The following is a 27,903-nucleotide window of genomic DNA, read 5'->3' on the forward strand; positions in this document are numbered from 1 at the left end:
TAATTTTAAATGAATTTTTGCAATTTATTTTCAAACTTATCATACATTTGAAGGTTTTATCATATTTGAGTCAAACCATATAACAAAATCTTTATAAATATATTAATATTTTGGAAATGCTATTAATGCAGTAATTTTAATCAGTTTTGTTTCACTTTACACAGAACCAAACTCTTTCATCCAGTTTTGGTATTTTTCCAGATCTTGTGCTGAGACACTTTTGTTGACCTTTTTAATGGCCATTTCAAAGTCATCCATGTTGGGAGGTACTTCTAATTCTTCTTTCGGAATATTCCTGACTTGTTCTGGGGTCAAACCACTAATTCTTCTCCTAAAGGACATCATGGCTGCATCTCTACAACATATAATATGGACAGTTATATGTCTGTTTCAGAGGCAATTTTAGAGGGTTTTTCAGGGGGCCTGCCCTCCCCCCCTTTTTCTGGGAAAAAATTGGTTGATTATATAGGTAATCACTGAAGCATGACTGGTGCTAGACCCCCTCTTAGGCAGTCAGTGGGCCCCTCTTAGGCAGTCAGTGGGCCCCCACTTACGAAAATTTCTGGATCCACCACTGTGTTTGATGGTACTCAATACACCTACTTTATTTTCATTAATTTTATTGGGAACATTTTATTGGGTTTGAAATTGGACTGTTAAGCGAAAAACAAGTGCACATGGTTTTACTACAACTATCACAAAATTTATTAAAATTATCAACAATCAATGTAAATGAGGTCAAGGTCAGATGAACCAACAAGACAAACATGTTCATCAAGCAAGTGTTCTTAAATTTATGAATGCATTAAACTATAGTACAAATGTATATGCCGAAACACATATTATTAACAGCGCCTGGTGATGTTTCATAGCCTGACAGGTTTTATATCCATAACAGACCTTCATCTGAGGAAGAAACATGAATTCATATTTGCAAAACTTGTGGTAAACCTTGACCTATCACAAAACAAAAACTAGATATGGACAATTTGAAATTGTTACGCTGTCTGTACAACATAAATGATGCCCCCCCTCCTGATCATATGAAATTATAAATGGAGAATGGAAATGAATGTGTCCAAAGTACACGGATGCCCCACTCGCACTCACTATCATTTTCCATGTTCAATGGACTGTGAAATTGGGTAAAAAATCTAATTTGGCATTAAAATGATCATTCCATAGGGAACATGTCTAAGTTTCAAGTTGATTGGAATCATTGGACTTCAGCTTCATCAAAAACTACCTTGACCAAAAACTTGAACTTGAAGCAGGACAGATGGATGAACAGAAACACGGACAGACGAACGGACACACAGACCAGAAAAAATAATGCCCCTCTACTATTGTAGGTGGGGCATAATAAAAACCAGGTGCTCCGCAGGGCGCAGCTTTATACGACCGCAGCGGTCGAACCCTGAACAGTTGGGGCAAGTATGGACAAAACATTCAAGCGTGATACAGCTCTGAATTTGGATTGTGATCAAATTTTTGACATTACATGGTTTTTTTTTTACACAAAACAAATGTCAAGATTTTACAAATCAATTAAAGATTTCTTCTTCAAACTTTTTAAATCTAAAATTAAATAGTTGACACAGCATAGGTTTCTGACACAGAATGAATGTGGTCTAATGAACTTAAAAGTTTTTTTTTGCCTTTGAGCAATTCACTATGCTGTTGAATATTAATCCTCTCAAAAAAATGTTTGAAGAAATTTTCTTTTTATTTATGAAATTTGAAATGAGAAACATTTAACCCCCCCCCCCCTTTTTTTTTCACATCCCCGTTTCCCTTTTTCCAAAACTGATATCAATTCAAATTTCTAATGGAGTTTGCAACAATAACTACTCTTTTAAATACATCATAAAATATTAAAATGTAAAATAAAGTGCTTGTTAACACTGAATGGTAAAGATTGGTTGGTAGTAAAAGTGAATATACATTGTTTATTGTATAAAACAATAAAAAAAACTTCATCAGCAACATTTCCAATGAAGTGATTTACATAAAGTTATTGGCAAATAAAAATAGAAAATGACATCATAGTCATGTCTGGCAAATGTCCAACATACATTATCTAAAAACATTTTAGATAAGATAAGGAAAAAAAGCTTCATCAGCAACATTTTATATTGGCAAATTTCCAATGAAGTTATTTACATAAAGTTATTGGCAAATAAAAATAGAAAATGACATCATAGTCATGTCTGGCAAATTTCCAACATATATTATCAACTACTATTCTATACAAAGAAAGATAACTCCAATTGAAAATTAATTGCTTTTGCACAATATTGTGCAATTAGATATTTCTTGCTATTGTGCAATACTGTGCAATTGAAAATTTCTTGCTATTGCACAATACTTGATATGGAATCCTGATTTGGACCAACTTGAAAACTGGGCACATAATCAAAAATCAAAGTACATATTTAGATAAAGCATATCAAATAAGCCCAAGAATTTAATTTTTGTTAAAATCAAACTTAGTTTAATTTTGGACCCTTTGGACCTTAATGTAGACCAATTTGAAAACTGGACCAAAAATTAAGAATCTACATACACAGTTAGATTTGGCATATCAAAGAACCCATTTATTCAATTTTTGATGAAATCAAACAAAGTTTAATTTTGGACCCCCATTTGGACCAACTTGAAAACTAGGCCAATAATTAAAAATCTAAGTACATTTTTAAATTCAGCATATCAAAGAACCCCAAGGATTCAATTTTTGTTAAAATCAAACTAAGTTTAATTTTGGACCCTTTGGACCTTAATGTAGACCAATTTGAAAACGGGACCAAAAATTAAGAATCTACATACATAGTTAGATTCGGCATATCAAAGAACCCCAATTATTCAATTTTTGATGAAATCACACAAAGTTCAATTTTGGACCCTTTGGGCCCTTTATTCCTAAACTGTTACGACCAAAACTCCCAAAATCAAACCCAACCTTCCTTTTATGGTCATAAACTTTGTGTTTAAATTTCATAGATTTCTATTTACTTATACTAAAGTTATGGTGCAAAAACCAAAAATAATGCTTATTTGGGCCCCTTTTTGGCCCCTAATTCATAAACTGTTGTGACCTCAACTCCAAAAATCAATCCCAACCTTCCTTTTGTGGTCATAAACCTTGTGTTAAAATTTCATTGATTTCTATTTACTTATACTAAAGTTATTGTGCGAAAACCAAGAATAATGCTTATTTGGGCCCTTTTTTGGCCCTTAATTCCTAAACTGTTGGAACCCAAACTCCCAAAATCAATCCCAACCTTCCTTTTGTGGTCATAAACCTTGTGTCAAAATTTCATAGATTTCTATTCACTTAAACTAAAGTTATAGTGCGAAAACCAAGAAAATGCTTATTTGGGCCCTTTTTGGCCCCTTATTCCTAAAATGTTGGGACCAAAACTCCCAAAATCAATCCCAACCTTCCTTTTGTGGTCATAAACCTTGTGTTAAAATTTCATTGATTTCTATCCACTTTTACTAAAGTTAGAGTGCGAAAACTAAAAGTATTCGGACGACGACGACGACGCAGGACGACGACGCCAACGTGATAGCAATATACGACCAAAAAATTTAAATTTTTGCGGTCGTATAATGACCAACTAGCTGTCATTTTCAGAATATTTAAAAGAAATCAAAATCCTGTGGCCATGCACACCTTCATAATGAACATTCTACTAAATATTTAAGCTGTATCTCCAAAACTGTAGGAGATAGCTGGATAAAGTATGGTCTTTTTATGCAGCTAGTGCCAAATAATGACAAGATTTACATAAGAGAAACACAACTCTATTGATAGGACGTAAATACTCAATGACTGATCAAACATTACTGCAACACAAAATGGCTGTATTGCATTCAGGAGATAATAAATGAATCCAATGATATCTACATTACATCAAGACTCATCTTTACATTTTATCCATGTTTTTCTAACTGACCTGCACATATTAGTTATGTCAGCTCTATAATAACCTTAGAATCTATATATGTTATCTATGTATATCTGACTGACCTGCACACATTAGTTATGTCAGCTCCAGAATAACCCTCTAGATTACCAGCCAGTGAAGACAGCTTCACATCTTTATGGATATCTATTCCCTTCAGATTTATTTTCAGCAGTTCTTCTCTTCCTTCCTCTGTAGATAAAAATAATTCACCATTTATGTATTTGATAATAAGTAACATACAATATTCCATGTTTCATAAATTGAATAAGAAGGTATCAACAATAAACTGTTATCACAGAGATATGTCTCACTTTTTTTGTAATGTCCATAATGCAAATGTTGGTATTAAAAGAGGGACGAAAGATACCAAAGGGACAGTCAAACTCATAAATCTAAATCAAACTGACAATGCCATGGCTAAAAATGAAAAAGACAAACAAACAACAGTACACACGACACAACATAGAAAACTAAAGAATAAACAACACGAACCCCACCAAAAAACTAGGGGTGATCTCAGGTGCTCCGGAAGGGTAAGCAGATCCTGCTCCACATGCGGCACCCGTCGTGTTGCTTATGTGATAACAAATCCGGTAAATGGTCTAATTCGGTAGGTCACATTCATGAAAGGGAAGGGGATTGTAGTTACGATGTAAGGAACATATCCGATATCATTTGTGAAACGGTTATTCCATAACGGTCAACCAACTCGTGATGGCGTCCGTAAAATTTACGAAGGGATGATTTCAACTTCACCATTTAGAACTCTTGGTTTAATAGCTTCCTTGTGAGCAGCAACCCTCTATCAAGAAAATCATGATAGGAAATGCAAGCACGGGAATATCGTATCAACTGGGAGATATATACCCTGTATGCAGGTGCTGCTGGAATATTGCTACTTAGAAATGGAAAGTTCACAATTGGAAAGCTGAAATCATCTCTTTTGTCGTAAAGTTTTGTTTTCAACCGACCCTCATTGTCAATTTCTAGATGTAAGTCAAGATATGAGGCCGACGTAACTGTATCTGTAGTATCCTTTATCTCTAGCTCGATTGGATAGATGCGTTCCACTTAGTCACCAAATTTTGAATTATTTAGTGAAAGAACATCATCTATATAGCGAAAAGTAGAGTTAAAATAGCAACACTTTAACATGTAAGTTTTGCAAATATTCAAAGTCAATGAACCATGACTGAAGGTACATGGCTAAACAATCTCCATGGAAATGAGATGTGCCAATGCAAATACAACTGCATACCTAATATCATTGACTTATCATAAGTAGTTCCCTATAAACAAACCTAAACACAAACTAGTGCATGTAAACTAAGTAAAATTTCAAAATCAATAAACCATAACTAAGGGGTGGGTCAAGTAATCTCCATGGTAATGAGATATGCAAATGCTTATATAACTGCATACAAAATATCATTGACCTACCACTAGTGGTTCCCCATAAACGGGCCTAATCATAAACAAATACATGAAAACTAAGCAAAAGTGACCAGAATTAATAGACCATGACTGGGGGAAAAAAAGGAGGGAACCAAATAATTTCCATGGCAATGAGATGTGCCAAAGCTAATACAACTGTATACCAAATATCTTTGACTTACCACTAGTGGTTTACCATAAACTAGACCTAATCACAAACTAATACATTGTTGACGCCACCACCGTCACCGCCGGAAACAGCATACCTATGTACTCTGTCAAGCGAGACAAAAACTGAATGATGATCTACTGAGCTCCTCCTTGGAGTTTCACAATTGTCAAATAATCACATTTTGGCCACTGTAATAATCAATCAACCCTCTTTTTTCTTTTATAAAAATCCTGGCTGTCAATACTTTTTTGGGGGTTGTTTGTTGTCCTTAATTTACCTTACCATTTCCTTATTTGTATATATGTAGATGAGAAAAGGGTAAATATACCTAGAACAAATTAATGTTCTAAAAAATTTCAAAACCAAAGTAGCATGTCATCAAATCTCTACCTTATGCAGTCGTCACATGATCTTATTGACCAATCAATCATACCTGTAGGTAGTGGAATGTAACATGTGCATGTAGCTTGTTATCAAACTGTATTCAATGCAGTAGTCACATGATCTTATTGACCAATCAATCATACCTGTAGGTAGTGGAATGTAGCTTGTAATCAAACTGTAGTCACATGATCATATTGACCAATCAAACATACCTGTAGGTAGTGGAATGTAGATTCTTTTCTCCAATCTTCTACGTAAAGCCTCATCTAAATCCCATGGAAAATTGGTAGCAGCTAAGACCATCACAATTTTTTGTTCTTCACTTTCATCTGCACTATTTCCTCCAACACCTAAACAAACAATTTTTTTTACAATCACATTTTTCTAATTATTTCTGATCTGACTGCAGTACCTAAACAAACTGAGATTTAATATGGGGATGAAGTCCCCTATTACAGTAGAAAATTCAATACAAAAACAAATCGGGAAAATTTCCCGAATTTTTCATTGTACTAATGAACTCAAAATCGGGAATAAAAAAATTTTGTCGTGTTTTTTAATTTCCGGATCTGCGCAGAACACATAACTCTACTTCCTTCTTCCGGTCTTGTTGTCGTGAGACTTTGATTAGTCTTGTAAAATATAGGAACTCAAGGAACACAATACCAATATTTCATTTTTAATCATTCTTTGTCTTTGGTATGAATAAACGTTAGGCCTACCTGATGCATTGCGTTTCTTTGTTTACATTGAACATGACGTCATAACTTAATTAACGTCACAAGTAAAATCCCTAACAACAGAACCAAAATCGGAAACGTTACGGTATTTCCGTATCTTTTTTTTAACAAATATTTAAAATACAAAAAAAATAATTTAAACAAACTTCGTCCCCATTCACAGGTAATGCCTGCCTCATATTAATGAAAATTCTACTTAAATACCTATAAAACAGTCATAGTTTGAAACAAGTTCAATGCTGTTCCATCAGAAATGTACCTCTTAAAGGCAATTTATTTTGTAGTGCTGGTTGTACAAGTACAAAACTATTTTAAGCTTATAGGTCATTTCTGGAATCATGTCTTTCACCAGAAAAGATCCTCAATTTCACACGCCTTTATGATGTCATTTACCAGATAGAAGGCGCGCCTGTCTCCCTGCTCTTTTAAAAGTTTTCAGTTCTTTCATAATTGTCATTCTGTAGGGTAGTATAGAAATAATTAATGTTTCGACTGACGGAGGATGACCATCCTTTTAGATTTTAATTTCCCAAATATTTTGTACAGTATAAAATAAACCTTTTTCACCCATTTGCTCAACATGTGATGAAAATTTCTATGCAAAAGACATACATTTTTGTCACATGGTGATGGAAGTCAAATGACAGATTCATCTGAAAACCGTTTCCCGGAACTGGCCTTTACCTTGATGGTGTAAATGTACTTCGTGTGATGCTTAATCACTTGATAAAACTGTACTTTTATAGGAGAAACATGATGGGTGCCTCATGTGGAGCAGGATCTGTATTGTGTGTGTTGTGTTTATGCAAAATTGTTTTTTCTAGACATTGCAGGGATTTTTCGATGTCATATAATTTATAAATAATATTTTTTTTAAACAAATTTCATATTAGTTGTTGTGAGGTGGACAGCTACTATCAGCTTCTTTTCTAGCTGCTATTGCAAAGATATTCACATGTATAGATGATGTTTGTCACAAATGAATGCTCCTCAATAAAGACAGACTAAAAATGAAGACACAATCTAAACTGACCTGCAGGAGCCTTGATGTGATAGTACAATGGAGTATAAGGATCTGTGTGTTTTTGTTTTGTTTTTAAATAACAATAAAGTTACTGTGGATTCATTATTATTAGTTGGATATTAATATTTGTGGATGTCGCGGGTACAGGTAAACCAAGAAATTTAATGTTCAACAAAAGACAAATTTCTATAGACTTGTATGCAGACTTAAGCAAAACCACGAAATTAAATTCCACGAAAATGTAAGTTTTCCTTAATCAATGAAAATTGGTACCCACGAAAATAAATGAATCCACAGTAGTTTTTTTCATTTAATATAGCATGTAAGATTACAGTTAAACTTCCTGGGTCATGACACTGAATAATTTTAAGACTGATTACATACATTTCATGCATAGCAATCATAGCAATCGTAAGACACAATTTGCATAAAAGTCCATTCCAAAAATGACTTGCAAATACTGAATATTTATCATTCAAATCTATAGTCAAAGTACATAGATATGTTAAGTACAAGTCAACACATGCACTGAAATTAAACAGGATAAATGTACAAGATCATATAACACTGAATTAGACTAAAAGCAGGAGGGTTTAGATGTCAAAATAAAGATACTATTTTAACCCAGGACATGATCATGCACCTGCCCCAACTTCAGATTTATATACCTCATATATCATTTTTTTTGGTCATTTGTAGAATTCTGTGCTTTATAAAAGTCATTGAGACAATATAGAGCTTGAAATATTGTACAAACACCTATCAAAGACTGATTTGTCCATTGTTTTTTTTTGCCTTTGAGTTGCTGTCTCTCAACGAATAACCAAATGTTAACTCCTATCATTGGAAAATCATTAATATAATATGACAGAGTATCTTAAGATTGATTCACTTCATATTACTAATAATGTTCATTTTTCTTACTGACAAGACTTTGTATTATTATAAAAATGGTCTGGCGTATATATAAAATTTTAATCCCGGTATCTATGATGAGTTTATTTAATACAAAATGCCTAATATTTATAGAGAAATACATTCATTTTTTCCACAATAATGTCATACATTCTATACTAAAAGAACTTTGAAAAGATTTAAGATTGGTATGTAAAAAACGGAAAAGTCAGGGCTGTAACTACATTGAGGCAAATGAGGCAAATGCCTCATGTTAGAAATTTAAAAAAAAAAAAAAAAAAACTTAAACAAAAAATTGTCTTAATATCAAATTGTTTTCACGGAAAGTGTCTAGCAAGAAGCAAATTCTCTTCAATCTCTGGTGTCACCCCTGCATGTTTTTCATGATCCATGTTTCTATCTTACTTTTATTTTTCAGAGTTGATGTTCTATTGTTTGTACTTCTATGTGACTGTCCCGGGTTTGTCTTTTGTTCATTTATTTTCCTACTTTATGACTTTAGTCTGAGTGATGATTTTCATTTGTAAACGTGTGGTTTTACAATGTTGTATGCCCACCGATGTCCAGATATTGTGCGAGAAAATATTTTAAGAATATACGATGCTACAAGACACAGAAAGAATTTCCCGGATTCAAATAATTTGAAAAAAAAACAATAATGTATTGCCATATGACTTTTTCCATTGAAGGGTTTAACTTGCATTAAGTCATGTTCAGACCCTCTAACAGAACATAAAGGAATACGGAGTAAATGTGCATGAAACCTAATCGCACAGAGTCAATGCATAGAAAAAATTCTAAAAGACAATGGTCAAAGTTGCTGGAGGGTGTTCAACAATAAAAGAATCAATAATACCGTAAAACAGGGTCAAGATGGTCCCTAGTGTCGACTGAAGCAGTACTAGTACTTAAAGTACAATCTGTCACTATATTTAAATCTAGTCATAAAAAAATAACCATAGGTCTAAGCACAATACAATTAAGACTAAAACAGACAGACAGATCCTGTATTAATGATTATGAGAATTACGATTTTTGCTTTATCCTACATGTTTTCCATAAAACCTAAAAGTCTCAAATCACAATGAATCTATGTTCTTGCTTTGAGAACAGATTATTGTCTGAAAATAGCAAACAATTAATTGCGTTTTAGTGTCAGAAAGAGTCTGGGAGAATTTCAGAATGCACGATTTTTCGTAATTTTTCTCAGAGCTTCTGGGGGCCTTAAGCGGCCCACAAACCCCTCGTCAAATTTTTTCGCCTCGTTCCGCTTGGCGAATATATTTTGTCTCACTATTAGAAGAGGCTAGTTACTGCCCTGAAAGTCAGCCTTGAAAAAATTCATATTCTAAATGCAAGCCAATTGCAATCGATAAAATTTCCATCAATGAGACAGCAACCTGCAAAACAAATCACCAACAGATATCTCAAGGTCAACATATAATTTTCAAAAATGTTTTATTCCTTCCGTCTTTTTCTATATTACTTTCCAAGGGAATTAACAACGGATTTGCCAATGTTAATTTCTCATAAAATACATTCAAAACCAAGGGTTTAGGATGATGCATGTACTATTGCATACTTCAAAAAAAGCATTTGTCATTCAAAAGAAAAAGGATGTACCTAATTATCAAAATAAAATATCCTAGGATTAAATTGCACATAACATCATAGTTGACTAAAGTTTAAAAAAGAAAAGTTTATCATATATCAAAGTTCTCTCCATTCCAACATACCTTCGTACATCCCTAAGGTATCAAAATTGATAAGTACATTTTAAAGTTAACAATTAACAATTTTATTACAGTGTAACCTGTGTTATCCAACACACTTAGGGACCAGAAAAAAATGTTAGATTAAGGGTGTCTGAATACTCAGGTTTTTTCTGGAAGGATAGGTTAATTTTGGGACCAGAAAAATGTGTCGGTTAAAGCAAAATGTTGGCATACTCAGGTGTTGGATTAGGCAGGTTACACTGTAGATCTAATAAACGTATTTACACTTTTGGTATTTAGCTGTATCTTGCCTCCCAATGACCTTAGATCGACTCCGAATCGCCTTTCTACACCAAGCAACAATCACTTTTAAATTGTGACGTCAAATATTTTAAATCATGATGTCAAAGTTTACGGGAACCTGTGTGATTTTACGTAATGGTGGACAAATTTGCATACAAGTGTAAATACATCTATAGACAAGTTACAGTCAAACATTGACATTTATAGAATTTTTACAGCTTTCCCAACAAGGTTAAAATTTGTTACTAAATGATATAAAATAACTGCTGGATTTTTGTTGTGTTTTCATATAAATACTATGTGGAAAGAAATTAAGATTTTTTTAAATGAATGAATTTAACACTTAAAATAATTTGAAAAGAAAAATGTGAAAAATATGAAAAACCAAAATTATTATATTTAGTTAATTTCATAACTGAAAATTCCCTAATGTACACATACATGGATCCAGGTGGGGTCCTGTGGGATAAATTTGGTAGATAATATAGGGAATCACTGAAGTATAACTGGAGTAAGCCCCCCCCTCCCAATGGTCAGCCCTTATGAAAAGTTCTGGATCTGCCACTGGTACAATACCTTTTTTTGTTACAGCATGTTGTATATATAAGCAATAATTAAAAACATGCACTTACCATCCATTTGTACTAGCAATTCAGATTTGACTCGTCTGCTGGCTTCATGTTCTGAATCAGATCCACGTTTAGAACAAATAGAATCTATCTCATCTATAAATATGGTACTGGGTGCATAAAATCTGGCCTGTGATAACAAAAAAGATTTATTTATGACATAAAATCTGGCCTGTGATACAAAAAAGATTTATTTATGACATAAAATCTATCCTTTGATATAAAAAGATTATCTATTTTCTTGTTAAATGTTCGATTGCAATTATTTCATGTATATTCAGAATAACTTTGATGTTCAACATCTGTATATTTATGCTTATTAAAACAATTTTACTCCGATAATAATCACTGAACGATTTTAGAAGGCCCAAATCAATAAAAGTTACAAAAGAGGAAAGAATCATTAAAATTATATTCATACCAGTGTTCTCCCCAGAAATTTTGGATAGAATTGCATTTGGAGTAAAAAAATAAATTGTATTTTTTTCAATATGTCATTTGTTGCGTCGCGGCAATGCTCTATTTCCTTTATGTTATATCTTTATATTGTTCAATTCATAACTGAGAATACAATTAAACTATACCCATGATTACAGTTGTTTCAATTTATGTTTTCTATATTCATTAATAGTTACAGAATTATTTTTTTTCCTCTTAGGCCAAATATAAATATATGTGTGGTTGCAGTTAACCTACCTACTCAACTAAAGAATGAATGAATGCATTTTATATAGAAGGGGGAGAGAAAGTATCATAAAGCAATACAATTTCAATTTATTCTTTGTCTTGTTTTAGAAATTCGTTGTTTCATGGTACTCAATGGCAATGAAATAGTCCCAGTTGTTTCTTTATATCAAAATGATATATATTTTTAACAAAAGTTAAGCTATTGAAACAATGCATTTTCAAAAAGAATACATTTATTAAGGAAAATTAACAATTAGTCAGTTAATATGTTTAGAATGCATAGTTTTCTCTTTTGAGATCACTGTGCCATATGTGCAGCTGTAGTTATAATCGTAAAAATACGGATTTTTCTCGTATCTGGTCCGGTTCCGATCCATAGTATATACAAATATTTCAATGTTGGCTGATGGAAAATTTTCAAAAATAAAATAATAATGTTTGAAATAGATTAGGAATGCATATGACGCTTTAAATGCATTAAAGGGATGAAACATTAAAACTAAAGCCAATTATGATCTCTTTCTAAAGAAGTATCAAACTAATTTAGCTAAAATGTTGATTGACAAGTAGTACCGGATATAAAAAATATACGACCAAACCTCTTTTCTAAAGAGATAAATTGTTTGTATCTTTGAATTTTCATTATGCAAACGTAGATTTCGAATTATTTTACAATTTACTGATTACGTTTAACCATGTCAAAATTTGAGGTTGTACTGCGTGGTATAAGTCATGTCACAAGTGTCAGCTTGGGGTATTCGTATCCAAACAGTTATCGCCCAAAGGACAATAAACACCTATTTAATCACTCTAAATTGCCTCTATTGTCCGACTTGAAGGGATTACAATAAAAGGTGATATAATTTTTTATGATCACAAGCGGTAATTAGATGAAAGTTCAAAATTTCAGACATGGTTTTCCTTATAGAGACAAGAAAACTAGCATCTTCAAAATAATTATAATGTCGCAGAAATTATTATAGCATCATGGGAAAAAAATAAAGCGTCACTGGGAGAACACTGCATACCAATAAGAGTTATGTTGTAGAAAAAGAATCAACCTCAAAATAAGTGAAAATTGAATACTAACATCTGCAATGATTTGTTTTGTTTTGCAAGTGCTCCTGAATTTTTTATTCCCGTATCTTTGTAAACATCACATGTTAACTATTAATTCTGTTTCATTTTTTTAATGAAATAGTTATTTTTCATACTATATAAATGGATTATGAAGTGAAATATAGTAACACATCAAGTCTACACTACAAGAGATTTTATGAAAATGGGAAAATATAACGTAACTCAGAACCTTGGATGACTTGAACATGTTGAACCTTATACAAGTTAAATAGTATGTCAGGTCTCATCTACTTGGACTAATCCAGCCATTTTAATAAAGGGGGTTCCCAACCCAGGACAAAAGGGGGGGTTTCCAACTCTATGTCCCCATTCAAATGCATTGATCATCCAAAAAAAAGGGGGGGGGGTTCCAACCCCCGGAAACCTCCCCCTGGATCTGCCACTGTAATCAGGGTTCTTCTGTATAACATTATTTTTCTCTGTGAATTTGTCAGTAACTCAGTTTTTCTAGTATTTTCTATTAATTCAATGCATTTCCATTTAATTTATCAGCAAGCTAGATATTTTTTTCGAAAAAGTTGTCTGTACAATTATTTTTTCTTCTGTTTTAATAGGGATATTCTAGGAAAACATGTATGGGAGGGTTGGTCATTACATATTTTTGTTTGAGGATTAAAGGGTTAAAAGCAAATACAATTCAGTTAAAGATGAAAATAAAAGTTATGGGAGCAGGGGTATAAAAAAAGTTTTTTCCCATATGTGCCAATAGTACTTTTTCTATATAGACTTTCCTTTTTATGTTTTTACTTAAATAAAAAAGTTCAAGTATTTCTACAAAATGTATTTTCACATTTTTCAAGACATTTTCGTACTTAATCTGAGCAAAACCAAATTGCATGCATAGACACAATATATTTTTTTAATTTCCAGTTTGAACATTGTAAAGTTATAAGGCAACGCACTAATAAATTAATGAACAAATTTCTTTTTTTAAGAGAAAACTGAAAATGATAAAATAAAAATGTTATGAATTTATTATCAAAATATCATGTGAAAATAATTGATCAAAGATAAAAAGCATGATGAATACATGTATATGAAGCGTGAAAGCCAATGTTTGACGATAAAAGTGATATATGAATCTATGAAGAACTACGACAGTTAGCACAAACTGAAAGGTCAAAGAGCAACATACCATTTCAAACAGTATACGGACAAGTTTTTCAGATTCCCCATGGTACTTTGATGTCAATGTGGAAGAGGAAACATTGAAAAAAGTTGTTCCACATTCTGTGGCTACAGCTTTTGCCAACAAGGTTTTTCCCGTTCCCGGTGGACCTACCATCAGCACACCCTAAACCAAGGCAAAAAAAGAAAAAACAAAAATGTGTAACAACATATTTATATATCTTACCATTTCAAATAAGAGTCTTACTAACATCTCAGATTCCCCCCGGTATTTCGATGTGAGAGTTGAGGATGAGACATTAAAGAATGTAGTGCCACACTCTGTTGCCACTGCTTTTGCCAACATCGTCTTTCCTGTACCAGGAGGCCCGACCATTAACACACCCTGCAGACAGAAACTCCAACTTTAATTCAAAATCCTTGTGTAAATCTCTTGCTACTTACATATTGCTGTGGCCAGCATTATTACATAAGCAGGTCCTCTTTGACATTTAACAATAGTTTTCTAAAGTGGGTGTGTCTTTCTTAATAGAAATTCATCTCTCTATCAAAAGTCCATTTCATGCCTCAATCTATCAATGGTGGTCAATATATCTTACATTTTATTGAACTATGATAGCTTTTGTCATAATGAATAATACTGTAAATTCAGAAATTATTGCGAAAAATGCAACAGAGGTGTAAACGCAATAATTTAAACTCGCATTTTGAAATAGTTTTTATGAATTAAACAGGATTTTTCTCAAAATCGTAAAAATTAAATTCACATTTAAGTCTAAAATAACAAAATCCCAATAATACATGTAAATGCATGCAATTATTTCTGAATTTACAGTATTTAGATCTATATTTTGTTGAATATAAATTTCTGTCTTTTTATGAAATATTGGTTTTCATTAAGTTTCTTTCAGGGAGAACATCTTTCTCATTACTATACAAACACAGATGTGGTTTTCAAATGACCAATCAATAATCAGTTAAAATTTTGTGTAGAGATCAACGCAATCTGGTCATAGGTTAATTGATTAATTCATTGGTGTTTGATAAGTTCCAATGGTAGACAGTTTATGCAATTTGGGGCAAGCTTTTCAGAAAAATGTCATATGTATAACAATATTTACAACAATTGTGCAAAGTTTGGAGAAACAAATTATATAAATCATTTCTAAAAGCTTCTATAAAACAGCTGAATAAGATATTTCATGAAAAAAAAAATGGAAAATAGACGACAATTTACAAACTCTACTTTTACTATTTTACTAATTCACATGTATATCTAGACAGTGTGATGTATTCATTCAATTAATAAATAAATCATTTGAATGATGAATGTGCAATACCCTACAATCAATGTTAATCTACTGGTTAAATAATTATTATAATCTATGTATTTACCCGCCAAGGTCTACGAATGCCTTTGAAAAAGTCTGGAATGACAAGAGGTAGCACTACAGCCTCCTGTAGAAGTTTCTTAGCCTCTACTAAATCTGCAATGGATGACCTACAAATAAATAGTGCTAGTACTATAAATAACTTTGATCAAATTTAAAGCTGCTTCCATTTTTTTTTAATGACATACCTGCTAGAGATCCCATGAGGTAATGCCCCTTTATGACACAGGGAGTTGTTAAAAGTTGCTCAGATAGCCAGGTCACTTTTTAGAAAGTTTGACAGATTTTTTTGGATAAAATGCTTTTGCTGAGTGCAGCCTGATACGACCCCAGAGGTTGAACCCTGAACAGTTTGGACTCAATATTCAAGCTTGATACTGTTTGAATTTCGATTGTGATCAAATTTTTGACATAATATAGCTTTCAGACAAAAAAGAAATGTGGTCCAAGATCTTAAAAATATATTGTGCAATACTGTGCAATTGAAGATTTCTTCTTAAACTTTTCAAAAATTTTGATACCCCAACAAAAATAAATTGATGACACTCTCCCCCGGGCCCCCACCTTTGAGCAATTACCCCCAAACTCAAGCCCAGCATTCCCTTTGTAGTATGGAACCTTGCGGTACACTTTTAGAGAGATCTATATGCTTAAATACAAGTTATTGTCTGGAAACTAGACAAATGCTTGTTTTTTGTCCCTTTTTTGCCCCTAACTCTTGCATGTCTGGGGCATTTCCCCCCAAACTCAATCCCAGCCTTCCCTTCATGATATGAAACCTTGTGGTACAATTTCAGAGAGATCCATAAACTAAAACACAAGTTATTGTCGGAAACTAGCAAATGCTTGTTTTGGTCCCTTTTTTGCCCCTAATTCTTGCATGTTTGGGGCAATTATCCCCCAAATCAATCCCCATCTTCTTTTTGTGGTATTGAAACTTCTTGTAAAATTTCAGATGAGATCAGTTAACTTAAACTAAAGTTACTGTTTGGAAACCAAATGTGTCTTGGGACAACAACGCCGATGACAACAACATCTTCATAGCATCATACAAACCCCAAAACTATTTTTGCAGTCGTATAAAAATTAAAGGTAACACTTTTCCCAAGTTTGCAGGTCCGATTTGATCATGTTCAATCAACTCATTTCCAAGTGAAAGATGTCTCTGTATATAAGTGCAGCATAAACAGTCATAAGATTAGTTTATAGTACAAAACTTGTCATATATGTATAATTTTTATCTAATCTTTTCATAAGTACAAGCCATTGGATTAAAACTCTCAAATTTAAGAATGAGTGTATTCTTCATGAATGAGAATCAAAGAACTACCTCAACAAAAACTGAAAATTTGGTATATTTGACTTTGATATATATACTTATGTATATATACATGTGTAGTGTTACCTGTGTTATCCAACACACTGCGGACCAGAAAACATGTTGGATTAAGCAGGATGTCGAAATACTTAGGTTTTTTCCGCAAGAATAGGCATATTTTGGGACCATTACAACGTGTCGATTAAAGCATGATTTTGGAATACTCAGCTGTCAGATTAGGCAGGTTACACTTATGAACTGAAAATACTTATAAGATCTTGATCTTACCATGGAACACTAGGATTTTTCTGTATTATATCTCTTTCTAGTCCTTCTACTAATCCTTTATCATAGCCAGTAGGATCAAATTTCTTCTCTCCATCCTCACCTTGCTGTACAGGGCAAAATAAGATATGTTGATTTAATTCATTTTTTTTATTTCTTATTTACACTCGGACACAAAATATGTGTTGCATAAGGACAAATAACAAATAAAAAAACAATAAATGACATGTAACTAATAACAAAAGTGTACTTTCAAAAGACCATAAAATTTGTATGATACAACTTAAAAACTTGATAAAACTGATAAAAGCACATACATACAAGATTTCAATTTTTGAGTAGAAACTGGCTGACTTAAAATAATCCCCCCCCCCCCCCCCCAATAAATCTAATTCTAATCTTGATTCTATAGTAAAAGAAAATAGTAATAACAATATATCATAGATTCATAAAACTAATGTCTGAGAAATATAGCTCTGCATCTATACTTGTTACGACCACTTTGATAAATCTGATAGAAACATGTCAATAAAATCTGTCTTGTATTATTTCCAGCATCATTCATTCGGACCATTGCACTCAACATTTTCAATCAAATCATTAGAGAAAGAAATTCCTCCATTTAACCCTGTTAATCAATATTTATCCTCTCTTAATAGTCTAATTCAAAATGTCCTGTAAACCCCATATTTGAAAATTTAACTACCTCATGATGAAGAGATGTTGTTATGAATATTATAGGGTTGTGTGGAAAAAACTATGATTTATAAATATATCTTATACTGCAGTTTCATGATTTTTCCTTTGATAACAATTTTCTTTGATTTCGTGGCTGCAGGTGAACCACATATTTAAATGTTCACAAATTACAATTTGTTTTAACCTATGCAGACTTTGACAAAACAACGAAATCAAATACCCAGGAAAATACAATCTTCCATCACAACACAAAAATTGTTACCAAGGAAAATGAATGAATTCATGGTATACAAAAAAATAAACCTTTTTCTTTTCCTTATTTTCTGGCCTGCCTCGGTTGTCACGTCCTTTGTCCACATTTCCATATGATGGTCCTCCTGCCCTATTTCTGTCCTGTTGTCTTGAAGGAGCTGGTTTTCCAGGGCCTGGTCTTCTGACTGGTTCTTGTTTTCTAGGTGCAGGCCTCCCACCTCGAATATTTGGGGAAGGTCTACAAATTACAAGCATAAATCTTTCCATAGGTAGTCAAGTAACTTTGATTATCTTATATCATTGGAGCACAAACTTCATTCTAAATAACCGAGATAAAACAATTAATCATCCAATATTCAAAGTTTTTAGTCAAATAGATTTACAACAGATGTTTATAAGTACAAATGTACAAATTCATGGGAACTATATCAAGATCAATTCAAGGTCTGCACATGCGCTGCAGCATGCAATTGATTGTGGTCAAATGTATTCTAATGCATAACTGCTCATTCGTTTTCACTGATACAAAGAAAACTTTTACATTTATTTTTTTTATTGTATAATGAAAGTTGCAAAATGTCCAACTATTGGCGAACAGGAAGTGGCTATAAAGCAAATGTAAAAATTGATTACTCGTTACAACTCAGCATTATAAAGCTGCTGACTGAATATGGAAATTATTCTCTTTCATAGAAGCCAAGAAAACTTTGTGAGGAACGAACAGATAAAGAGCAGCGGTTACTAGACCTGCTTCCGACGTCAGCAAAATAGGTCAAATCTAAGGCTAAGAAGGTCTTGAAGATACATGTATCTATTCTAGTTAGATGTGGCACTTGGATTTATCTTTTATGAACTGTTTGTGAGTCTACCATGATGAATAAGAATAAAGAACCAGGCTAACTGGATTATCACTAACCTGTATTCAACTGGAGTAGGAGGGGGCCATACATCAGGGTCTCTTGTTGGTTCTTCGTGTCTGGCATAATCTTGAAATGGACTTCCATAATCATTATCCCCCTGATGATGTCTAGGATTGTTAGACTTGAAACTTGCTAATGTTTCATTAATATCTTTGACTCTGTCATGTTCTTGACTAATCAAATCTCTTGCCTGAAACATAAAAAATATGACTTGTTTAACATGAGTAATAACACATATAAAACACATGTATAATATGGTCCCCTCTTATGAACTTGAGATTGTTTGTAGGTACATGTACAATCATGAATGTATATCATAATGGAATATTTCTTAAAAAGGCTAATTCAGGAAGGAGTATGGAACCCTTTGAAACTAGCTTTTTGGTACAAATGTACTATTAAGTAAGTTGTGGCAAAATTTTGTTCAGCCACATAAGAAAAATGTTGGAATATTAGTTTTCAGACTAGAAGTTGGAAAAGATTTTGGTGTAGACCTAAACAAGTTGAGGTGGATACGAGGATGACCAAAAAGTTAAGCAAAATAATAATTCAACAATCGTTTTTTTTTTATCATAAGTTCAATGTACATATTCTTCAAAATCATACTTATGGGACAACCTCCAGAAAAAATTTCCCTGTTCCTACTTGACCATATGATGGATTAAATAACCAGAAAGAGATCATGGACATTTGGTTACGAAGGTACTTGCCTTGTGATGTGTGTCAGGTATCATTTGTTTCTAATGTTTGTAATTTTATAACTTAGCCATAAACTACATGTATATAAAATAAAATTGAGAATGGAAATGGGGAATGTGCCAAAGAGACAACAACCCGACCATAGAAAAAAACAACAGCAGAAGGTCACCAACAGGTCTTCAATGTAGCGAGAAATTCCCGCACCCGGAGGCGTCCTTCAACTGGCCCCTAAACAATTATATACTAGTTCAGTGATAATGAACGCCATACTAATTTCCAAATTGTACACAAGAAACTAAAATTAAAATAATACAAGACTAACAAATGCCAGAGGCTCCTGACTTGGGACAGGCGCAAAAATGCGGCGGGGTTAAACATGTTTGTGAGATCTCAACCCTCCCCCTATACCTCTAGCCAATGTAGAAAAGTAAACGCATAACAATACGCACATTAAAATTCAGTTCAAGAGAAGTCCGAGTCTGATGTCAGAAGATGTAACCAAAGAAAATAAACAAAATGACAATAATACATAAATAACATTAGACTACTAGCAGTTAACTGACATGATACATTTAATTGTACAATGTATATCAGTACAAATAATATATCTTCTGAAACTGTACCTGCATCCATTTTCTTTTTCTATCTGGCTCTCCTATTGATGTAAGAAGTTTCTGTATTTGTTGTAACACTCCTTGATAGTACACTAAAGAAGTGTCATAGTTTCCTAGCAAGGCATTCTCTCTACCTAATTTAGTGTTCTCTTCAATTTCACCAAGAATGATTGATGAACTCATCATACAGATTAAAGTTTCTGCCTACAAAAAGAAAATGACATTTATTAGGCTACACTAGTTAATATGTATGTTAAGAGTTTCCCTCTTCAGAGTTGGAACGTAAGGATTTTTCGCTTGCTGAACATTATCATGGTTATAAGGTAGTAACATATTCCTTGTTACATTGAAAATATTTGGTAATTTAAGTCCTTTAACACGATTAAATTAAACAGAGACAGAGTTCTTTATTCATTTCTACATGTTCTATACTCTTCAAGTTCTATACTCTACAAAAGTAACAGGAAATCGAAGCCAAGTTAAGCATGTTTAGCAAATTTTAGAAAACATTTTCATCAATTGAAAACATACGAGACCAACTTTACCTAGACTGCTTGCAATTTTTGTTTAAATAATTTCTATATTCTTTAAAATGTATAAAGTTACAGTTTTATCTTTATTTCATTTAATTAGAAAATGACTAGAACACGTTATACACAAACCGGACAAGCATGCAAAGATTTCACTATACTCAATAGATGAAGCGGGAACATTTTAAGTTGTAACTACAATCCTTTTCCCCTTCCAATTGGACTATTTATTTATCACAGAGTTGACTCATTTTTGAGGTGTATATATATGTAATTCCAGCCTGAGTGAGCAGCTTAATATCTTCAAGTATGTACAGTTAAAATGAGATCTGTATGTACAGTTACAGGGTATTTAGTCCAAAATTTAAAATAATTAGGACCTCTTGAAAGGCTGTTTTAATTTTTTTCTTGGGACACCTTCCTACGAAGTAAGTTTGTAAAATCTATTAGTCTGCAATGGGATCTCCTGTAGTTGGTGATCGCAATACTGGTATACTAGTATTGTGCACAATACTGGTATAAAAATTTTGTACCAGTATTGTATTCCAGTATTGTACCAGTATTGTGTTTTTTTTTTAAATAAACAATACATATAGGTAATTAATCTTTTATTCAAAGTGTCACATATATATGCATCACGATATTAAAGGGATAGTAGCTACGATTTTGACAAAATTATGAACAAGTTTTAAAGCTGCTAAAATCAAAGATATGTACTAAATATAAGCAATAAGATCGCTAAAATGTTTTCATAAACTACAGAAGTGTTAATAATTGATAATTCATATCGTGTAGTGTGCCTATTCATCTCATTAATTATGCATCGGGTTTACTTCCCGAACTTTGCCGATATAGCGAGTGAGCTAACCAAGATATATATAGATACGAACACGTGCTTTTTGTTTTCCTACATATTTGATAATTACTCTTTATTAAACGTACATATTTGACGCCATTTATCAAATTATGTAAATAAAAATATAACAAATACCGTCATATTATTCCAACCCAAGATTCTCCAACAATGGCGATATTATACACTTGTTATTACATTTGTATGACCAAACCATGCCGATAATGTATACACGTGTTTGTGTGTTAAATCGGGGCCTCCATGAAGGATACACTTGAAGAATAATACTTAAGTTTAGGAAGTTGATTTCAAATTTCTTCTAAGGTGGGAGATTACTGCCCGTAAATTTATAAACATATTTTTGACAATTATGATCAATTATGAACACGTTGAGATTTTTTTTCATGTGATTTGGAAAATTTAAGAAATGTAAACATTACGCAAACCGTCGGCTACTTTTGTTTGACTTTGCCTGCGTCGCAGGTGTTTCGAGTGATTTTAATGACCGATCTCATCGACGTTTTTTTATTTTTAATTTACATTAACTTGTCTGCACCTCTTTTTTGTTTCTTTTCTCGCTGAAACTGTTAATTCGCGTACCATTTCCGCGATAACATTCCCCTGTTCGACCATTTTCCCTTCGAGGCACGATGTGCGATTGCGCATTGGGAACTGACGAGTAAAGGTCACATGAATAAGGGTTGGGCTTAACATCGAATTATTATCTATAGATAATAAATAAATGTAGGTGTTAAACGTTAAAAAACTTCTAAATGCTTAATGGAACGTAACCAGTAATTGTTTTAATCATAATTATTTTACTTTTTGTACAAAATCCGGCATATAGATTAAAAAAGTAATTTTAACGAAAATCGTAGCTACTATCCGTTTAACATATGACATGACAATTTTAAATGGAATGATTGTACATGTATGTTTAACTGATGATGCCATAGATGGTACACTGTGATTGTAATCAAAGAAAGTTTAAAATCTTCTGATGTTTTTTTCTCTAGGGAACTGTACTGTCTCAGCATTTTAACAAACTCTTTACTTTTCTTCCAGCTCTAGCTTCCCAAGACTTAATAGTATATTTTAGTGACTTTTATATTAACATTAATGTTGTTATAGCTTCTGTATCATCAGCATTGGTATTGTTTATTTCTTCTTCAGATGGCATTTCTGCAACCCCCACTTCCTATATTGATGTTGAGGTATTCAGTCTGTGGACTTTCTCTTACACTTATTAGATTTCAAGCTTGTTTTGATAGCACATGTATTGTTCTCTTATTGTAGCACTAGTTTTTGAGTATTTGTACCAGTAGATATATCTGCTACAAATTGTACAAAATGTTGTATTGCCCAAATGGTTCTGAATTAACTGCTTTTTAAACTACCCTTAACATTCATGTAGACAAACTAGTTAATTTGATTATAATCAGGTTCCCCTATTAAGCAAATTTATTGTGAAAATAAAGATCAGGCCAACCTTAAAAATATGTTTGTTTGCAGTTTTCCGACTGTACCTTCAGACTGAAGGGTCGGTAGTTAGGAAAAATATTTTATTTTATCAGCCAAAATACAGTTTAAACCAGCAGTTACACTAAACCAAGTTTCTTGTGAAGAAAAAAAAAAACATTTTAAAACAACAAACACTGGACATGCTGAAAACCAACATCAAATGAACAGGCATTTTCAGATAAAAAACTTTTTAACCAAAACTGAAACTTTAACATAGTGTCATTATCCAATTTATGACATAAAATATGGTATAATTATTAAATACTGGAACACTTATAAACAAGGAATGTCATTATGACTAGAACTGTTTTAAAGAAATATATTCAGACATGTATGCTTCTTAACTAGAATGTTTTCATGAGTAGAGTATTTTCATCAGAAAAATGTAGATATTAAAGATTTATAAGACAATGTATTAAAGAGTGTATTTTTAATAAAAAAAAATAACCATTGAATCTTCCTCAATTGAAAAAAAGGCAACTTGAAAAAAAGTATTAAGACATTCGACTGTTTTCATATTTCTAACAATATTTAATTATATGTGATAAGGTTATATTTTTGCCAGGCTTTAATGAAAACCAAAGAAATCTCAAGTTTGGGGTGAAATCCATAGCACCCCATTAAAAGTAAATGGTCTGTACTGAAATGTTTTCAATGCATAAAAAAAATTGGCAGCATAGCTCCTAAGGACATGTTTTAATTGAATTCACACAGGCCACACAGTTTGGGTATATTTAATATTGTAAGAAAGAGAATAATTGCAATGAGTGGGGCAGCCCCCCTTATCCTAAAGGAGCATACTCATTGCAATCGAAGATAGATTTAATATAGAGAGAGTATATTTATTTTTCAAGCTAACCATTCATTTTCTCTACATCTTTGTGTAGTTAGGGTTGCTTCTTATTGATTTGACATGATCTATGTCCATTAACATTTCAAATGAGCCCTTCCTCCGTACAGGCGTGTTTACAGATATCCATGAAGATTTAAGTCACGGAGGAGTGGTTTCATCTTTGTCGTCTTCACAAAGATTTGTAGAAAATATGCCATACTTCAAGCTGCTGTCGAATTATTTAACCACTGAAATTGGTTCCATAAAGTCAGGATCCACAGATTCTGTACCCGATTTGTTTGAGACAGAATGGTTATCGTGTCAGTTATCAATATCCGCTGCATCATCGTCAATGATATCATCACACATCATTACATGTGCCTGAATCTGTATAAACAGTTTACTAATAAACTTTTTTGTTTGTTATTTGTCTTAAAATTGACACGAGACGACAGCGTAAAGTACTCCTCCGTGACCTGTAAACAATTTCCATGTGCTTTATCATTAAATGGTCACATGAACGCTTGACAGGAAGCTAAGAAAAACCGAACTTGAAATGCGTAATTGACCCAGACTTTAAATCATTTCCGGAAAGGACCCAAAGTTCCGGATCGCGTCAATAGACGTATTAAAAAAAATTTCTTCAAATTTAAAGCAATAAAATTTTCACAGTCGGGAGGATTTTCAAGGGTCGGTCGGTAAACTGCAAACAAACAATATTTTAATTTAAGCCTCAACAAATGCATATGATCATATAAAATGTCATGTATTAAAAATATCTGTAAAAAATATACGGGTCCTACTAAAATGCGCCCGGGAGCGCCCGGGAGAAGAAAAAGCGCCCGGGGAAAAGAAAAAGCGCCCGGAGAAGAAAATATAGCGCCCGGGGAACAGAAAAAGCGCCCGGGGAAAATATATAGATATTTTATTGGCATGAAACAAATTTGTTAAGATATGAAAATTGATTTTTTTTTATTTTAGACAATTAATTTGCAAATTCAGATAATAGACATTTGTAATAAAGCACAAAAACAAGTATGAATATTTCAATTTTAACAATAATATATGAATACTTTTCGAAAGATTGATAACAATGGATCACAGTTTATGCGGAAGATTTATAAAATGTAGGACATCAAAGGACATGTTTTTCAAAAACGATATCAAAATGAAAATTGTATAAGACAACCCAAATTTCACAGATAAATATTAATTTAATCAAAAATTAAAAGAGGTACACATAATAAATCAGCACATAAAAAAAAGCAGTACTATACATGTACCGTAGTTAAAACAAGGGGGTAAAAACAGGTGTTTGGTTTAAATTTAAGTCTAAGCATTAAAACCCTGATAAGCATAGCCATTGAACATGTTGAAGCAGTTTTAGTTTTATAAAATGATATAATAAATCTATCTCAGCATCTGTATAAAAAAGTGTTCACCATGCAGTTGCGTAAATATTAGACCTCAGGCACCGATTATTTTTAAATAACAAAATATACATTTTGATCGAGGACAATCTCTTTCATGATTCTTCTATATACTCTTATTTATATTTATTTACTTACTTATATACAATTTTGAAATCTAAAATGTAAAAGTGCAACAACACTATACATTTTGATCGAGGACAATCTCTTTCATGATTCTTCTATATACTCTTATTTATATTTATTTACTTACTTATATACAATTTTGAAATCTAAAATGTAAAAGTGCAACAACACTTTAGATGTAGCATCGTACATATCCCCATTTATATTAAGGACAAAACAAGCAATGATTAGTTATTTTTTAAGGGAAAAAAAATTGTTATAAAATATTATTATTTTCTTCTCCCGGGCGCTAATTTTCTTCTCCGGGCGCTAATTTTCCTTCTCCGGGCGCTTTTTCTTTTCCCCGGGCGCTTTTTCTTTTCCCGGGCCCTCCCGGGCGCTTTTTAGTAGGACCGAAATATACAATGGCATACATGTAAATCTGAATTTACAGTGTTATCATGGTCATAGTGTAATAGTTTGTTTAAATTTATCAAAAATTAACTCAGATACATGTAATAATAAGCTTTTATTTTATTTTATCTAAATTGAATTACAAAAAAATATAGAAATGTGATAAAATTATTAGCAATTATTTATATAATTAACAGTTGTTTGAATAATATGAGTTAATTACAGTAATATTTTGTTTATTTAGTTATTATTTTAACTGGCCATGGTTGCTAATTGATTTCACAACTATCCTCTATAATCTTTTTGAGTTCATTTAATCTCCCTTTAATCTTGCTTAAAATTCAGTTTTCATTATACACCTTAAAGTATAGTCAACAATACAACTACAATACTGGTATACCAGTAATGTACCAGTATTGCTGGTTTTTTTTTAAAGTTACAATACTTAGTACAAAATTTTTATACCAGTATTGTATACAATACAATACTGGTATACCAGTATTGCGATCACCAACTACAATGATGATTACATGCCAAAATTGGGTCTCAAAGTTCCCCAAATTCTCTCTCAAAGTCCAGACATAAAAAGGGTCCCTGAAAAAATAGCCTTGCAAGTTGTCATTATTATTTGGACTACCAGCTATCCACCTTATCGCTATTCCTGGCTGACCCTAGAACCTGTCAAGCTTGATCAATTAAGGTCTAACAACAATCACTTTTCCATTGTGGCTTCAATTATTTTGTATTATCACATCAAATTTTTTTCGGGAACCTGTACGTTAATGTCCAGTTATGGCGGACAAATAGTGATAATGTGTATTGTTATAACAATTTGACATGACTCATGAGCAATAGGACGGGTGCCACATGTGAAGCAGGATCTGATTTTCCGTCAGAAGCACCCGAGTGAGATCACCCCCAGGTTTTGGTGTGTACTATTGTTTAACTGTTTGTCTTTTTTTTCATTTTTAGCCATTGCGTTATTAGTTTATTTTCGATCTATGAGTTTGAATGTTCCTCTGGTATATTTCGCCTCTCTTTAAAGAAATTGTTCACATCTATTGTTAAACTTTAGAGTTTAAACAAATGTATTTTTCTGTTGTTACTTCTAATTACAATAAAATGAGTTATTTTCCTACGATTTTTTTCTTCAAATATTCGGAAGTGGTGATTTGTATGTAAAAGGAAAAACCAAATCGGACATGCGACATTCCGGAATATGTTTGTGTCATCTCGATACTGAAATATTAAAATTATTGCGTGCATTTATTTTACGATATAAATCTCTTATTCGTAATTTCTTGATAATCTGACTGAAGAGACAGCGGTAGGTCTGAATAAAAATAGAAATGTTTTGTATCATGCTTTTTTTTTCCAAATATAAAAAAATGTTGAGTTTTATCAGAGACATATAATACAATAATTGTATTATATGTCTCTGTTTTTATCAAGCTACACCAGAGACATATAATACAATGTATTATATGGCTACACGCATGGACTTTCTATACTGTGTTAGAATAGAACGTCCCTGCTACAAGTTATAAAAATTGTCAGATTTTCTAAACTAAAAGATTGTACCAAGGATTTGTCTCGCCGCGGAAGAGATTACGATAAACCGCGAGATTCCAATCCTTCTAACTATCAATCTCCGGCGCATATCCGTTCCATACATGCTTTGCAATACTGCACTTAATATGATTTATGATTAAAAAATTCCAAAATATTGGCCACACACATTTTAGAGACTACAATCAATTGTGGATCATAAAGTCAGTATTATCATTTATATGTCATA

At 32.5% G+C, this 27,903-nt stretch overlaps 1 protein-coding gene across 3 annotated transcripts; it reads right to left on the reverse strand.

Moving 5' to 3' along the window:
* LOC143047642 (katanin p60 ATPase-containing subunit A1-like) lies at positions 1 to 27,308 on the reverse strand. Of its 3 annotated transcripts, none has more exons than XM_076220825.1 (11): positions 27,245 to 27,308; positions 20,430 to 20,624; positions 19,104 to 19,297; positions 18,239 to 18,425; positions 17,240 to 17,343; positions 15,638 to 15,743; positions 14,469 to 14,627; positions 11,291 to 11,417; positions 6,174 to 6,311; positions 4,034 to 4,160; positions 1 to 355 (listed from the first exon to the last, which is right to left on the reverse strand). In XM_076220825.1, exons 2-11 carry the CDS (start codon positions 20,604 to 20,606, stop codon positions 157 to 159), a joined length of 1,518 nt encoding a protein of 505 aa, XP_076076940.1. In that variant the 5' UTR covers positions 20,607 to 20,624; positions 27,245 to 27,308; the 3' UTR covers positions 1 to 156. The 3 variants fall into 3 exon arrangements, with proteins under 3 accessions (XP_076076940.1, XP_076076941.1, XP_076076939.1); XM_076220826.1 differs by lacking the exon at positions 14,469 to 14,627 and adding an exon at positions 14,250 to 14,408 and having other exon boundaries at positions 27,222 to 27,273; XM_076220824.1 differs by having other exon boundaries at positions 27,222 to 27,273.
* Between the last annotated feature and the right edge of the window lie 595 nt (positions 27,309 to 27,903).

The sequence above is a fragment of the Mytilus galloprovincialis genome, chromosome 10, assembly GCF_965363235.1.
Source record: "Mytilus galloprovincialis chromosome 10, xbMytGall1.hap1.1, whole genome shotgun sequence".
Taxonomy (NCBI): Eukaryota; Metazoa; Mollusca; class Bivalvia; order Mytilida; family Mytilidae; genus Mytilus; species Mytilus galloprovincialis.